Here is a 17,584-nt window from a genome sequence, read left to right as displayed (position 1 = left end):
TCGACATATAAAAGAGTTTCCAAAATTAGTACATGCTTGGTGTTAGCAGCGCCATCTAGGCAGTGGAATATTGATCGATGGGCTTGTCAATTTCCGGATAGATCGTGGTTTTTTTTCTCGAGTTCAAGTATTATTTTCAGTCATCAATTCGAAACAAATCAACAGGGTCGTGGATCGAAGGTCAATAAAAAAGGCCAATTAAAAATATTTCTCATCAAAATGGGCGCCTAGTAATTTTGTCGGCGTTTTTTGCTTTGATCTCTAAAATATATATGAAATAGCTATACAACTTTATTTGATTGATATACGCACATTAAAAAATTAACGATGAAAATGTTAAGAGATGCTACTTACTCCTTTATATTTTGAACATCAATATAGTGAATCCTTTTCTGTAAATAAACTGAAGAGAAGAACTGTGATCAGGTGAAAATTAGATTTCAATTCTCCTTGAATGGAATAATAGATTTTTTATACAACTGTCATTAAAAGTGACATTTTTAATGTTTGTCAAGAGTACTCAAAGATGACGTTCACAAAGTAGCGTAGTATTTTCAACACGATTTTTTTCGACCAAATAGCAATAAACAAAACATAATTATTCAGTTTTCATGGAAGTTTTATTATGAACAATAGATATAGATACAATTAAATTATGTTACAAATGTATTATATACAGTATTTACATTATTATTATTATTCATGAACATTAATATGAAAAGTACAATCAGAATAACTGCTGGTATCAATACCTTGCCCTGTTGAAGAGGCTTGTAATATATTTGAACTATCTGAGTTGACAATTTCATGGGCATTAACATTTATTTCTTGATGTGAAGAGAACGATGCTGTAATTCCGGAGCTAGCTGTTGGGATTATTTTTTGAGCAATAGCATTTTTATAAAAAATAAATTGATCGATGTAACCCTCAGCTACTGTTGTAGACTTCCATCCTCCGTGCTTCTTAATATCCGTTATATTTGCTCCTGATTTTGCTAGCAGAGAAGCAGAAGACCTTCTGAAACAGTGACCTGTATATTCCTTTGGTTCCGGGAGGTTCAGAAACTCAGCAATGGGCATTTTTCCAAACGTGTGTACATCAACTGGGTTGGCACTGTATTTATAATTTGAATATTTCAAAAAAAACTGTAATGATTGATAACAAAAGGGCGCAATGCAACATATATATTGAAATAGTCAATGTTTTTTCAACAAAGCATATAATTTTCATTTTTTCGCTTCAAGAATGCTATTACCTTGAAATTTTTGCTTGTATTAACACCATTTTTAACAAGCGCACTCGACTTTATCATTGAAAACAAATCAGTTTGAATTGAAAAGAGTACAATTTCTAGCATAAATTAATATTTGAAAAAGAAAAATTTTGGCTTTCTACTTCTCCATCTTCATACAAGAAATGTAAATGTCTTCTAAAGAAAAGAAGATTACCACAATTATGTATGAAGATGGAGAAGTAGAAAGCCAAAATCTCTTTTGTTTTCTATAAAATTTATATTTTGGTGTAAACCCGGATCAAAATCCGTCTATTTCAATTCAAACATAAACGTTGAGTTTCAGTTTAACTGATCAGAAAACGAAGCATAATCAAGTCATTTCACTGAAGCACATGTGTAGACTTTCAGAATGGTGTGTATCTGAATGAAATACAGTTCTCCCACAGCCAAAATTATTGCTACGGTAGTCTTCCAGATTACGTAACATCTTTGTCCCATAGACAGTACGGTACAACGTGTCAAGATGGACAGTGATGAAGGGGATTGTTCTAATATATCAAATGAAGTTCTAAGAACATAAGAATCTGGAGTTCGAAGCGCCATCTTTGACTTAAAATGTTAACTACATTTTGAAGTGAGGAGTGAAATCAAATCATATGGAAACTGGTCGAACACGGCAAGGAATTTTACAAATGAAGTCGAAATGAGTCTTCATCAGCCAACTTGACACAAAATATTATGCTTAACGACTCAACGCCTTGAGGATTTCTCTACAATTCGTTTGCATCGTTATGAAGAAATAGGTACTACTATATCGTTGATAAGTGAAAAATCTGTTCAAACCCATCAATATGTAACCCTGCTCATAAGTTGCTTTGGTACCGTTTTGAAACCTCATAGCCATCACCTATTTCCCAAATTGAAATATTCCTTCACGAATTCCAGGTTGTGTACTTCACGTCAGTCTTTCCATATCTCGTGCTGACGATATTCTTCATAAGAGGAATCACTTTGAAAGGAGCAGCTGCTGGACTAGAACATATGCTGACACCCAAGGTTAGTAGATATGTTTTGACAATATTGATGTAGAATAAATAGAAAACCAAATGAGATTCATGACAGTTTTGGGTTTGATCACAAGATGAAACTATCATTATTTCGCTCTAGTTGAAATAGATCTTGACTGAGACAGCCATAGAAAAACCAAATCTAGTAGCTGATCAATTTAAGTCCCCCTCGACAGTCGATTTTCTGGAAAAGCACCACCCACTATTCCTTCACTAGAAAGATCGAACAACAAGTTGTTCGATCGTTCACTATACCAGTGGACCAATTTTTTTGTTCGCACATGTTGTTGAATGCTATATTCCTCCATGATGATTTGGCAAACCAGACTGATTGAATGACAACTAATTTGACATATGTAGCTTCAACCATTATCAATTTTCAAATTTCAAAAGTACCTATTGAAACCGCAATTAAAGAAATACAATGTGAGGACGGCACAATAACTCAAGATAATAACATCAAAGCAGATATATTCAATAAGTTTTTTGTGAATGTAGGAAGACAGCTTGCAGATAAAATAAGTAAACCCACTACGAATATTTCAGAACAAACTCCTAATACAAATTCACTGTTCCTTACATCAGTTACTGATAACGAGATCAGAGAAATAATATACTGTCTGAAAAATAGAAAATCGCCAGGACATGATGGTATCAGAGCAGAAAAACTCAAGGAATTAGCAACTGAAATCACACCCTTACTAACACTTTTAATAAATAATATATTTCAAACCGGTCAATGTCCAAACACGTTCGAAAAATCGATAGTCACACCCATATTTAAAAAACGAAAACCGGAGGTAGTCAGTAACTACAGGCTAATATCTCTTGTAACAAGTTTCAATAAAGTTTTCGAAAAAGCACTGAATTCGAGGATAACTTCATACATTGATAAATATAGGCTTATTTCTTGCAAACAATATGGTTTTAGAAAAGCTTTCCCAACTGATGATGCAATTGCTGCACTAACAGGGGAAATAAAGGACACATAGATCAGAGATATGTGTATGTTTAGACTTAGCAGAAGCTATCAACACTGTTGACCACGATCAGTTGTTGGAGGTATTAAATAAATCAGGAATACGAGACAAAACACAACTACTTTTCAGAAGTTATTTGAATAGCAGAAGGCAAATAATGAAAGTAAACAATACTCTCAGTTCTGAAAGAGAAATTACTTATGGTATATCACAGGGTACTGTGATTGGACCTACATTATTTTCATTGTATATCAACAGTCTACTTACCAAGAAGATAGATGGTTCCATTTACAGTTTTGCAGATGATACGGCCATAATATATACTGATGATAATTGGGAAAAATTGAAAATGAAAGTTGAAACCCAAATTAGTGTTTTGAAAGACTGGTTTGATCATAAGTCACTCACAATCAATTTTGTAAAAACAAAATTTCTACCGTTTGCAAGTTACGAAAATCAACTACCCAGCTATAATGAATTAATAATAAATAACCACGGAAAAATAGAAGTCCTAAGAACAGACCATATTAAATACCTGGGAGTCACAATTGATTCACATCTCAGATGGAATGAACATATTAAAGAAGTAACTAAATCATTGAGATGTTTATTGTATAAATTCAAGTACTTGAGATCCGTTTTCGATATCAATCACCTCAACATAATATACTACGCATTGGTACAATCTAGGCTTCAATATGCCATACTCAGTTGGGGTGGCATATTAGACAACCACCTGAAAAAAGCTGAGGTATTACAAAAAAAAAATTAAAATTATGTACGATAGAAAGAATGACTACCCCTCCAATTATATTTTTAGAGATTCAAAGCTACTTGATGTACGACAGTTTATATGTATAATATAATATTGTATATCTTCAAGAATAAAACATCTTTTCAGCAAATCGGTCATGATTATAATACTCGCACTAAAACAAAAGGTAATGTACAGCTAAACGCAACAAAAAAGTCAATTGGGCAACACTCTTACAAACAGCACAGTGCAAAAATTTTTAATTACTTACCTCAACTGTACAAAACATACATTCATAAAATAAATAATATTAACCTGATGAAAACCATCTTCAAAAAGTATGTATGTAATACTAATAGAGATTTTGTTCATGATATACTCATAAATGAATAAATAATCCTCGTTTGTACTTCAAAATAAAATATCTACGTTGTCATTCTTCATTCATACTCGTTTACTGCCAAATGTATTTTCATTTATGTATATATAACATACCTTTCTTTTTAAAAAATTAATAATTCATTTGTATCCTTAAGTCTTAGTTTGATATTAAATTTTTGTCATCGCCTTGTTTAAATGTAAAATCAATTCTGCACGTCAGTTATGCATTGCGTAACTAAAGAATCCCCACGCTCAACTTCGGTTTTAGTTGGTTTCTCCATGTTTGTTTGTATTGCTTTGTTTACATGTTACTATCTTGTGCTGTTGTATATTCATAAGTAAACATTATCATTATTGTTACTATTATTAAAGACCAAATAGATTGAGTAGAGTCTTATTTCACAACAGGGGTGCAATTTGAAAAAATCGGTGAAAGACGTTTTTGAAATTTTGAGGAATAACTTCACATTAGAACTTTTTTGCAAAAAAATCGAATTTGACGGATAATGGAATGATCAACTGTGTTGCCAAATATGCATCAAACTAACGTACTGGTTTAAGTTTGACGATAGTCGTGTCACTAAATATTCCGGCGATATCTTGCATTATTGGAGCCTCTGGAGACACCCTACATTTCATTCTATCAAAGAGAGGACATTGGCAGATCAAGATCTTCAGATGATATGGTGCTGCAGGTTTTTCCGGTTTTCCGGGTTCTCACATCAGAACTTTTCTGCAAAAAAGATTGAATTTGATGGATAATGGAATAACGACTAATATTACTGTTGGTTACTTTTCATCTGAACCAAATGACAAGAATGATATTACATACAAATTTTGAATGTGAAGTTATTGAAGAAAAATTTTCAATATGATGCAAACTGACCACACATACAAGAAAAATTGGTTCCTGTTGCTAATATCACCTGCTCGTGGAAACACACATGAATGAAACAACACAAAAACAGAAACAACAAAAACAAAAACCAATCCCGAGGCTGGACAGAAGTGCTCACCTCAATCTAAGGCTGTGGCTGGGGATGAACAGAAATGTCCACCCCAATCTACCGCTTGGAATGAGGCTGAACATAGCAGACCACCTCCAACAGCAAGAGTCCTTCCTGCGGTGGGCGCCAGGAGCTCCGCCTTGAATGAAGGCAAGGAACTGGTGGCCCCTGCAGGAAAGCTCACTCACTTATGCACCTCCACGGATGGAACCTCAAGAAGGTTGAACAAGCCGCGCAACGACAGTTATATCGCTGCACCTTCCAAAACCTCCGCGGAGGCCACCGTGAGACACCTCAGCGTTGCCAAAGATAGTGTGTGTTCGGCAAGTCTTGGCCTACACCTGCCGATATAAAGGAGATGTCTCCCAGAGACCTGTCCACCTTCCTGGAAAGGACAGGATGGACGATGAGGGGGGGACAACTCTTCGGGAGGATGTAGAATGGGTCACATGTGGCCTAATTGCTATGAGTCTTACTTTAACTACTCAACAAATCAGCTGCTCAGGACTGTTATTATGCGTGAAATTTTGAGAATCTTTTTTATTACTATTTCTAGGTTGAGAAACTGCTAATGCCAAAGGTATGGCTGGACGCTGCAACTCAAGTGTTCTACTCCTTTGGGTTGGCTTTCGGTTCTCTCATAGCCTTCGGATCCTACAACACCCCCAAAAACAACTGCGTTAGAGATGTCATTCTAGTATCGGTATGCAATGCCGTAACAGCAATATATGCCAGCGTTGTTATTTTTGCAATTCTCGGCTTCAAAGCAGTCAGCAACGTCGACAAATGTCGTATAGAGTGAGTATCAGTTCATTGAAGAATGTTAAATCTAATTAGTCTATTGGGGTAGCATTTTGTTCTGAAATTATCATTCAACATGTCTGAGAGGTATGAGGTTTTGTGTTGGATTAACACCAAACCATTATTTTAACAGCTCGACACGTTTTCGATCACCAAGTGACGTCCTCAGACCTCATTTCTTTTGATGTTCGTAAAGAAATTGAGGGCTCAACTTATGCAAACACATTTCATTACTCTCTGGAAAAAATACATTTTTCATTATTTGAATAAATCGTAGTTTGTTTTTCTGGGTTCGCATTATATGATAAAAATTACTGTATCTTTAATAGAATTCAGTTATGAATTTCCACATGGATTTTATTACTACTATTCATACAATCCACGTAGAAACTCTGAATGTGTTTCCTATCTCCATCTACATTATTCCACTTCACTGAATGATGGGGATTCAATTTATTTTATTATATTTTTAAGTTTTAGAAGAGTGGAAACCGCTAAAAGTTCGAAATATGTTTGTGTCAAAAAATGAATTCATCATCAATTTTTCATTTTAACATTGAAGGCTTCCCCCTAACTGTTAATGAACTGGTCTTTTCTACTCCCTCTAGAACATTTGAAGTAAATACATTTCAAATAAATAAACCAGGTGATCCGCTACATTTTCCCTTTTTTCAAAATTATACACTAATAATAACTTACAACGAATTTACATTGTGAAACTAAAACTAAACTGAAATGATTTTACTTTTGCCTAGCACAAAATTATTTACATTTTTTAATACATCCTGGGGTTATATCTATGTACCTACTGGTTTTATTATTCTTCTACTACTACTCTCATGTCATCATTCAGGAACCAGTTCAAGAACCTACAGAGTGGGTTAATTCTATTATAAAAGTTGGAAAACCTATCGGGAACATTCGTATTTGCTTAGACCCCAAGGACCTTAATAAGGCTATCAGAAGTGAACATTTTTCTTTACCCACTATTGATGAGATTACTCATAGGCTGGTTAATGCTGAGTATTTCACAACTCTGGATGTTAACAATGGGTTTTGACAGCTTCAGTCAGATGATAAAAGTTCAAAATTGTGTTCGTTCAATACCCCATTTGGACGTTACCATATGAGACAGCTTCAGCACCGGAAATTCATCAAAATATTTAGATACATTTTTGATGTTGTAGGAGTCCATACTTTTATAGATGATTTGTGGGAAATCCCAAGAAATACATGATCAAAGATTGAAAAGATAATAAAATAAATTTGTTCAATATAAAGAAATGTGAACTCAATCAGACAGAAGTAAAATACCTGGGCCACCTCATAACAAAATATGGCATCAAACCCTGCTAGTTTGAAAGTAAAAGCAATGAAATTGATGCTCAACCCAAAATATAAGAAAGAGGTACGAATATTTTTGGGTTTTGTAAATTATTCTGGCAAATTAATTCCAAACTTAACATCTCTTGCGGCACCGTTTCGGTCTCTGTTGAAAAACGATAATGCTTTTATTTTAGATGAAAAGCGTTGAGCGAGGAGAAGCGTTTGAAAAAATCAAAAACATGATAAGTGAAAATGCAGTTTCAAAATATTTCAATGTTGACAAAACCTCCACGATCTCCACTGATGCATTTAATGATGAAATGGTAGCAGTATTGTTACAGAATAACATGCCGTGTGCTCATGCTTCCTGTGCGTTAACAGACGCAGAAAAAAGATATGTTGTAACAGAAAAAGTAATGCTTGGTGTTGCCTTTCATTGTGAGAGGTTTCATTAATTTGTATTTGGGAAGAGGTTCAAGATCCAAACAGATCAAAAACCACTAGTAAATCCTACCGACTGCGCTATGTGGATGAAACAATAGCTAGGCAAATTTGAAGTGAATAGAATTTAGATAAATATACCAGGTGATCCTCTACCTACACTAACGAACAGAATAGAAAACTTCATTCCAATGACTACCATGTAGAAACATTTTATTTATATTTTTTATAATTGTTAAATTGATAGAAGTTACTTTGGATATAGAAAAATTATCGGCTTCTTTATATTAAAAAACTTTTGACATGATAATTATCAATTTTTATCATTTCCAGCAACATCAATCTGCTTATGAAACACGATTTCCTAGCGAAAAGTTTATCGCCTTCCCAAATCTCAGACGATACCTACCAGCACGCTTTAATACATGCCAATAACACCATTGACATCAGGGAGTGCTCCTTAGACAGAGAATTGGATGCGGTAAATATATTTCTCAATAATAGCTTCCTTACTTGGATCATAGATATAAATTGGAACTATAATTTCACATATGTTGATTTTTTATAGGCTGCTGAAGGAACTGGTCTTGCCTTCATAGTTTTCACCCAAGCTATAGTGGAGCTGCCAGGCGCTCCATTCTGGGCGGTCATTTTCTTCATGATGCTGCTGTCGCTTGGAATTGGGTCACAGATCGGGATCTTGGAAGGAATGTTGTGTACAGTCTTCGATATTGAGATACTGAAAAGGGTTGGCAAGCAATATATCACAGGTGAGAAAAGTAATTATTTATGCATCAATGCATAAATTGTGGCGGCGCCATAAATGCGCTTACGTTTCGGCCTTTGTATTACATCACGAGGTGATCTGCTATGTCAAGCCTCATTCTAAGCGGTAGATGGACCCACGTCCCATCCATGGTTATGAAACGATGCGAGAATTCTGCTTTGTTGCCGTGAAACTTAGCTAAACACCCAATTGAAACATCGTCAAGATAGTGTTTTTGCTCGAGTGTGAGCAAATGTGACACCAGTCTTGCAAACATCTTTCGTATGTCCAAGTTTTCCGATATTATACGATGTACCGCACTTTTCTGAATACCTACTGGGTCTGCTAGCTCGCGCAAGGATCATTTAGTACCGCTTTGTGGTACTAAACAACGCAGCGTCTTCAAACTTGACACATATGCTTTATAGATTGTGTAGCTTCTAATTTCCCAAAAATATCATGAAATGGTTTCAATATAACAAATTGACGTAGAAAAAAACAATATCTACCATTTACCTCGAATGCCAATAAACTACGGAACATAGGTCTATTAATTATCAGTCAAAACTCGTTGATTCCAGAAAGTACCTCAATTAAATACCTTGGCTTGATGATCGATCGACACATGAATTGGGATTCCCACTTATTATATCTAACTCAAAATTTACGAGGATTTTTGTTTCGCTTCAAACTATTGAAACAATGGCTCGAAATTCCCTATATGACTACTGTATATTATGGTTTGGTTCAATTGCAACTCTCTTATGGTATTATAGGTTGCGGAGGTATTAGAAATACCCACTTGAGATGTCTGAATACTTTACAGAAAAACATTCTTAAAATTTTGTTAGGTAAAGGTGGAACGTTCTCCAGTGACCTCTTATTTAAAGAAACTAATATTCTAGATACACGGCAGCTATACTGCCAGAAAGTCCTTGAGAACAAAATAAAAATGAAACCAGTGGAACACATGTATAATACCCGTAGGAAAGAAAATACATTTTAGGTCCAAGATGGCAAAAATTTGTGTGTCAAAGTCACTGTAATTATAAAAACGATGAGATTGGAACCTTTGGTGTGAAAGTTGAATAACTTTTTTCGAGATCAATTGCCCTAACACCAAACTTCTCTTCAGGAGAAGAAAATTGGTATTCAATATTCAATTTTCTTCTCCTGAGGATGCTAACTTTGTTGGCGAAACGCACGTCGAGTGCAAAAATATCAGTGGTGTTAGGGCAATTGATCTCGAAAAAAGTTATTCACTGTAATTAACTTGGCCCAAAGATCTGGAGCATAGTACCGGAAAAAATACAACTCATTAATAAACAAAATAAATCCAAATCCAAGAAAAAACTGAAAAATTGGCTCAGAAATTCTGATTGAACTCTGTTTCATCAAATTATCAATCAGCACACTTTCTAAAAAAAATTGTTTGTGATGCCTACCTTACTAAAATACAATATAATTTTATAAGTAAGAAAAGAACCCATGTAGAATGAACTCAATAAAAATTGCTCAATTTCAATCCCATAATGTCTTTATGTGTTTCATATTATGTATATAGTTTATTTTCAATCTATTATGCTAATTTATTTTTAACAGCTTATATCTATTCATTGTATTGAATTCAATGAGGATTTTTCCTGAGAATAGTACAGCAAACGTGTCACGGGGGGGTGGGGGGACCCTGCTTTTTCGACTTAGGAAAAAGTTGGAAAAAGTTGGGAAATTTTGGGCCGTGAAGATAGAAAAAAAAATAGTAAAAAAATTATTAAAAATGAGAGAAAAGAAAAGAAGAGGTAATTAGAAAGGGGAAAGAAGCAGAAGAAGGTTGGGATTTCCCAACATGCATAACTTGAAGAGAATTCTGAGTTGTTTGAAATCTTCAAAAAAGTTTAATTTCTCCCAAGTAAGAAAACAGTCCTGAATAGTCCACAAGTGACAATTTTACAAAATTCACAACTTTTTGCTGTTTTTCCAACTCGGAAAAGTTGAAAAATTTCTGGCAGTGAAGATAGAAAAAATAATAGTAGAAAACAATAAGCACAATATTATTGTGCTGTTGTTTCCTTTCATTTGTATTGAATAATCATGGTCTTCATTCTGCTTTCATCAATTGTCTCCATGGTGATCGACCATCCCAAGTACCAGGCTTGGAACAAGGAACAGGTTTGTTTGCTATTCACTTAGAAGTGGTTTTATGCTGGAAGACCAAGGACCTTATCCAAAGTAGAATAATTCCCATTATTATTTTTATAATCACCAAAATTTGTTTTTGTTTGTGCATACCCTAACGGGAATAAGCATTCAGACAATCTTTGGATGGCTAAGTAAGAAAATTATTATATTATAGTAGTCATTAATCCCTCGGCTTACATTTCTTCGAAAGTTGGGAAATTTTGCTGGTGGAGTTGGGAAAATTTGGATTCCCTCCCTCCCCCGGTTTTTCTTTTCGCTACGACCCTGATAAAACCTCATGATAATGAGGTTAGATGTTAGAAATGGATACATGCTTTGAGGAGACTGGATTTAATAATACAAAAAATAGATACATATATCCATAATTGATTACCATTGATTAGAACTTAGACAAGATAAAATGAGATATAACCTCAATCTTTTATTAAATTATATTCATTTATTATATTTAAATAAATTTATTTCATCACCATCTATATTTGATTCATATTTCACTTTGAAATAAATCTAAGATTAATCATTATTTTAAATTTCTTTACAGTTGCAAATTTTAGTTTTGCGCTGCTAGTGAGTGATTTTTCATACTTCAGGAAAAAGGTTAATTCATTATGCTAATTTAAAGTTGACAGTTTATATCTAGTCATTATATAGAATACTTTTACATACATATTTTTTCAGTTTAGTCATAGTTTGGCAATTTCACGCACAAGGAACATTTTTTCCAAAATGTTGCCTCTGTGATGCCTACTTTCATTTACCTAATCTCTATTAGATACATGTGATCAATATGGTTAATGAACGTATCAATACCGGTATTGATACGTTTTTCAAACAACTAACGCCATCTCTAGGTCGGGCGGTGTACTTCTGGTATCACAAAGGATACTTTAACATTTTAATGTTCAAAGTTACCTCAAAATTCGAAATTGGCCAGTCCCAGTATTTTGTGTTTTCTGATTTCATCATTTGAACTGATACAATTTTCAGCTGTCGTGTGTATCATCTGCTTCTTGATGGGCCTCATCTTCACCACTGGCGCTGGAGAATACTGGCTCAGCATGTTCGACTCCTTCGCTGGAACTATCGGCTTGGTGGTTGTGGCTTTCTTGGAGATGATCGCCGTTATCTACGTCTACGGTCACGAGAAGTTCACCAAGGACATCTACGAGATGACCGGAGTGAAGCCAGGCCTTTACTGGCAGATCACTTGGCGGTTCTTGGCCCCAGTCATCATGGTCTTCATTCTGCTTTCTTCAATTGTCTCCATGGTGATCGACCATCCCAAGTACCAGGCTTGGAACAAGGAACAGGTTTGTTTGCTATTCACTTAGAAGTGGTTTTACTATAGGCGAAAATACATCTCTGAGCCATAAAACTTCAAAGCCTAGACCCAGGAGCTTCAAAAATATGTGTCACAAGACCCCCCTTCCTATTTAATTTTTTTCCCAGATGGCCCCCAGTCGCCATCTCGATAGTTTCATCTGTCTATTTCATTTCAAAATGAAGTAATAATGCATTAATTTTATTATCCCAAATTTCAATTTTTTTAATTGACCCTTTCAAAAAATAAAAGGGGGGGACATTAAAGAAATGCACTATATGTATATCATACTTCTATGCACGATCTACAAATCAATGTGAAGAGTTTACTCCTTCTTTCTTCCTCTGTCTCAAGATTTACACATTTTTTTGTATATAGGTGGAGAATTGGAAAACTGAAACATTTTTTTTCGCAAAACTTATTCCTTTAATATTGACACCAATTCTGCGAAATGGGACCATTTTGACCTGAGTTTCATGGCTTAGAGACGTATTCTCTTTCTATGTGCTGAATTTGATTGGCTACAATAATTTTCCAGGGAGATGTTGTGGCAACTCCGTACCCAAGTTGGGTTATGGGAATTGCAATCGCTATGATACTGGCAGGGATTCTCCCTATACCGATAGTTTTCCTGCTGAGGAGATACCAGATCCTCAAACTGGATGTCAACATACACGAAGGATCCATCAGAAGGATTGACACAACCGTTTCTACTAAAGAAATGATAACTGATGTTGATGTGAGTATTGTTTTTATTGGAAATTCAATTTTTAATCCAGTCATTTAAGCTTAAATTAGGTAAGAATCTCGGAATTCGAGATACTCAGATGTAAGTCTGTAAATACTTGTATATTGACACCCTGAAAGTTGTCTCAAATCCTACATATGGTAGGGTGTAAGCAACTATTGAATTTCAAGGTCAAAGGTCACAAAAATCGGTTTTTTGCGCTTTTTTTGGAAATATCTCATTTCCTATGGGTTTTTTGCTATTTGTATTTATTATCAATATTGTAGAATACAAAATTCTCTACAAATTTTGTTAAAAAAAATTTTACATACGGTGAACCGTTTTCGAGATATAGGGCGGAGAGCGCGCGGTCACAGCATCACTTCAGGTCAACCGGTGCCTCCAGTCGAAAACGCGCCATATATAGTTGATAAACTATCGATAAATCAATGATTATAAATATTTGTCAATTTTTATTAACTATTATATCATATTTTATCATTTTCTTCATGCATTAAATCTATATCTATTCAATAATACTGATAACCGTTTACTAAAATTAAAAAATAATTAAGAGAAAAACATTAAGTGGCTGTGACACAACTTCTGCGCTTTTTAAAAAGGGAAAAAATCATTTTTGAAAGTTTTTGAGAAACTAACAAATTTGCTAGCTGCAGCATTTGAGGACGAAAATTGTTCGGCCCAGAGATTATTAGAGAGTGGAACTCAAACCTTATTGGCAGTTTATAATGCTCCGAAATCTGTGAAAAGTCTCGATCATCTTCGTTATATGCATTAGGTCAAGTCTACAAAACTTAATAAACCTGTGCAGCTTTCAAATATTCCACCAACAAGTGCAGCTGCTCATCAACATTTCAACCGTGTATATTATCAAGTTCAAACTTGGTTAGGACATAATTTGGAACCCCAGGTATGGGGTTGGGCAATGCGAAACGATTTTCTGGAGCCTATCATGACAATTTTACCACCTGCTCCAGAAGATTTGCTAAATACAATTTTCTGCAACTGCAAGAGTGGTTGTGGTTCGTGATGCGGATGCAGAAAAGCGGGCTTGCAATGATCTTTAGCTTGTGGCCAATGTAATGGGCAAGCTTGTCTCAATGCTCTACCATATCAGAGCGACATTAACGAAGATGGAACCTTTGACCCCGAAATCATGGAAGAACTTGAGACAAATGTCGTTGAAGACGATAATGAAGACCAGTTTGAAATTTACCAGCAGCCAGAAGACGACGATGAAGAGGAAGAAGATGATTAAAATTATAAATTGTAGTTTTTATACCCTTTATTCCATTTCTTTACTTTCAATAAAAATAAATGTATTCAATGATATTTTTTTATAATGTAAGAAGTTATAAATATTAATTAGGTTAAAATTCAAATATAATTCCTATATTTTCATTAACAATTCTGCAATTACATGGCAGGTAAGTGTTGTTAAATAAATTAATACTGAATAAAAAGTGGATAAGTTAGGAAAAAATGATAAAATATAATATAATAGTTAATAAAAATTCACAAATATTTATAATCATTGATTTATCGATAGTCCATCAACTATATATGGCGCGTTTTCGACCGGAGGCACCGTTGACCTGAAGTGATGCTGTGACCGCGTGCTCTCCGCCCTCTATCTCGAAAACGGTTCACCGTATAAAAAATTTTTTCAAACAAAATTTGTAGAAAATTTTGTATTCTACAATATTGATAATGAATACAAATAGCAAAAAACCCATAGGAAATGAGATATTTCCAAAAAAAGCGCAAAAAAACCGATTTTTGTGACCTTTGACCTTGAAATTCAATAGTTGCTTACACCCTACCATATGTAGGTTTTGAGACAACTTTAAGAGTGTTAATATACAAGTATTTACAGACTTACAGCTGGGTATCTCGAATTCCGAGGTGAACTTACTATAATGACTGGACTATTTAGTACTTGTTTTCGAAAATATTCCATTGTCCAGGAACTATTCAAATTTGATGGTGGAGTTTGGTATGTCGAAAATGAATAATGAAGTGAGCTTTCGTTTCTCAAAGATAGAAGACAAGGTCATTATTCAAATTATCATTTTTGAGAAAACCTTTGAGGAACTAGAGAGATATATGTGTTTTGTTGAATGAATAACTTCTTTTTGACGCCTATTTTTGACCTGAAATTCGGTATTGATTCAATTATGTAATAAAAGTTCACGGTTCGATTAGCTTCCGGGTTTTTGCTGTTTTCTTCTTTGGTGAGCACATAGGCTTGCTGTATGCTTGTAAAAATGTAATGCTGTGCCTGAAGAAAATAACGCCAATGAAGACACTACAAAAAAGTTGAAACGTTAACAGTGATAAACTTGCAGATTTTGTGTCTAAGTTATCTTCAGAAAATTCATTTGAATTGTGTGAAGCTCTGCTGCAGAGAATACTATTAGTTTCAAGATTAGCTGCTGGGATACAAATCAAATTAATGGAAAAAATCGATTGGGAAAGAATATTTTCGCAAAAACGTTGAAACTATCAGGCATACGTACAATAGCCAGACCATTTACATATAGTAGAAAAAGGGTGGGTCCTGGTTCTGAACCTTGGGGTACTTCTGCTTTTATTTTTGTTTTATACTTGAGAAACTATCAGTCAAAGAGTATTCCGTAGTTGACACAGCAAAATATTTTAAAAAGTCTACTAAGTTGTGACATATTTCGTGGAGGCAGTAAATATTGCATAGCTCCGTGCTCCTGAAACTCTATAGGTGACGAACTAAGAATATATTGATGATTATAGTATGATTATTTACTCTTATATCAACTTTTTTGAGTATATGTCTCTGGCAGGCAATTGACTCAAAGAACTAAACTACCTTTTTAAGCACCTCATTAGGGTAAATTCAATGAAAGATGAATATCATCAGTTAGTACAAAACCACACATCGTTTATAGAAAAAAATCCATAATTTGAGAAAGAACATCTATTATTAAGAACTATTTCAAAATATTTATCATTTCAAAATATGCACTCTATCAATTCAAGTTTCAAACTTTCGAAAAGAGGTTTTCAATGCTTCTCAAAGCATTTTATGTTTTCATTCGAAACAGTTCTACAGTAAAAGTTGTAGTATCATCTTACACCTCATTTGTTAGATATACTCACAAATACACATCTAGTTGATTCAAATCTGGAGATCTAGGGGCCTATTCGAGTGGATTTGTTGTTTCAACCCACTCATTCGAAAATCTGTCATCCAAATAGTTTCTTACCATTGCTACATTGATCTAGTTAGAAACAAAAAATGTTATACTCCTCTTGTAATTGAATAACATAAAAAAACTTTCATCTGATATAGTACTTGGAGGAAAGTAAATCACAAACACGTTATGACAGGAAACCTATATAGAAATAATGAACTGTTTCTAATAAGACTCCGTCTTCACTATGATATTGGGACACGACATAACAACGAAATCATTATTTGAATAGTTCCTCGAACCAAGTAGTTTGCTAATCAATTTGTGTTCCTGTATATCGTACAGGAACAGCTCACAAGTCCAGAAGGCCCCTGTATTACGACGACAAACACGCTCAAAAATAAATTCACTATTGGAGATTTTGAAGTATAGAGTAAGTAAATGCCATGTGACCTTGGAGTAGAGAAATTTGGTAGCGATTTATTTTGATGTTGACTTGTTTCGAGACCAAATTTGAAATCGTATGGGAATTTGGAAGCTTTATGGAAAGTAGAGAACATGCATCGAATGGCGATAATCAAACTTTTTAGTGTTATGAATACTCATGATATTTGTTGTATCATATGCAATAGGAAATCCACTGATACTATGTCCTCCCGTTTTTAGCTTAGTGAATTTTTGGTTGAACATTGAAATTTTTATGGCTGAAAAATTATTTTTCCATGGTCAGCATGTATTAATATTTTTTACCAGTTTCATTCAAGCTCGCTCATAATTTCGTTCTTTATAGGCATGTTTATAGGGTTTATCATTCTTTCAGAAATTACTGAAATATGCACATTAAATTCTGTATGATGAGAAAGAATGATAATCCATATCAAAAAAGATTTATCAACATATTTGCATTTCAAAAAAATAGTGACAGAAAGAAATACTAAATTATGAAGCTAAAATGAAAGCTGATGAATAGTTATGAAAGTAAAGATTAACAATACGTCTAATTGAAGCTTTACAAGCTCTGACAATCACTGCCTCTATGAAAGTCAGGAAGGACGACTCAGACAGCACAAGACTTGTTATCGTTAGATATGATTGGCGAGAAATTTTATATTCACAAATGTCAAGCATTGTTACCGGTTCAGTGGGAGTTCTTTAGCCTGAAGAAGTATCAAGGAGTACCAAGACGTGACATTAGTGTTTCAGTAGTAAAGCACTTTGAAACTACTAAATCTTTGGACTCAGATTTCATCCAATCACAAAATCTACTGCAGAATTCATAAGCTAATTCAGTTTCGTATATATCCCACGTTTCTCAAATAATCACTGTATGATCATACAATTTCCGCTCAGAGCTACCTCAAAAAAGTAGAGACCAATAGTTTTTGGGT

At 34.3% G+C, this 17,584-nt stretch overlaps 1 protein-coding gene across 2 annotated transcripts in view; it reads left to right on the top strand.

Moving 5' to 3' along the window:
• Positions 1-17,584, top strand: part of LOC111512482 (sodium-dependent neutral amino acid transporter B(0)AT3) — a 42,563-nt gene that overhangs the window by 18,555 nt on the left and 6,424 nt on the right. The window contains exons 4-10 of one of the 2 annotated variants that reach the window (XM_074173468.1): positions 2,181-2,291; positions 5,981-6,222; positions 8,326-8,473; positions 8,561-8,762; positions 11,945-12,267; positions 12,817-13,017; positions 16,542-16,629. In XM_074173468.1, coding sequence (XP_074029569.1) covers positions 2,181-2,291; positions 5,981-6,222; positions 8,326-8,473; positions 8,561-8,762; positions 11,945-12,267; positions 12,817-13,017; positions 16,542-16,628 — 1,314 coding nt within the window. In that variant the 3' untranslated portion in view covers position 16,629. The remainder of the gene's footprint in view (positions 1-2,180; positions 2,292-5,980; positions 6,223-8,325; positions 8,474-8,560; positions 8,763-11,944; positions 12,268-12,816; positions 13,018-16,541; positions 16,630-17,584) is intronic. The other variant, XM_074173467.1, reaches the window with a different exon arrangement.

This window comes from Leptinotarsa decemlineata, unplaced genomic scaffold, assembly GCF_025532065.1.
Source record: "Leptinotarsa decemlineata unplaced genomic scaffold, Ldec_3_MD MMD2_tig00000251_RagTag_RagTag, whole genome shotgun sequence".
Classification (NCBI taxonomy): domain Eukaryota; kingdom Metazoa; phylum Arthropoda; class Insecta; order Coleoptera; family Chrysomelidae; genus Leptinotarsa; species Leptinotarsa decemlineata.
Note: the sequence above shows the minus strand (reverse complement) of the source record. Positions and strands in the feature narration are given on the sequence as shown.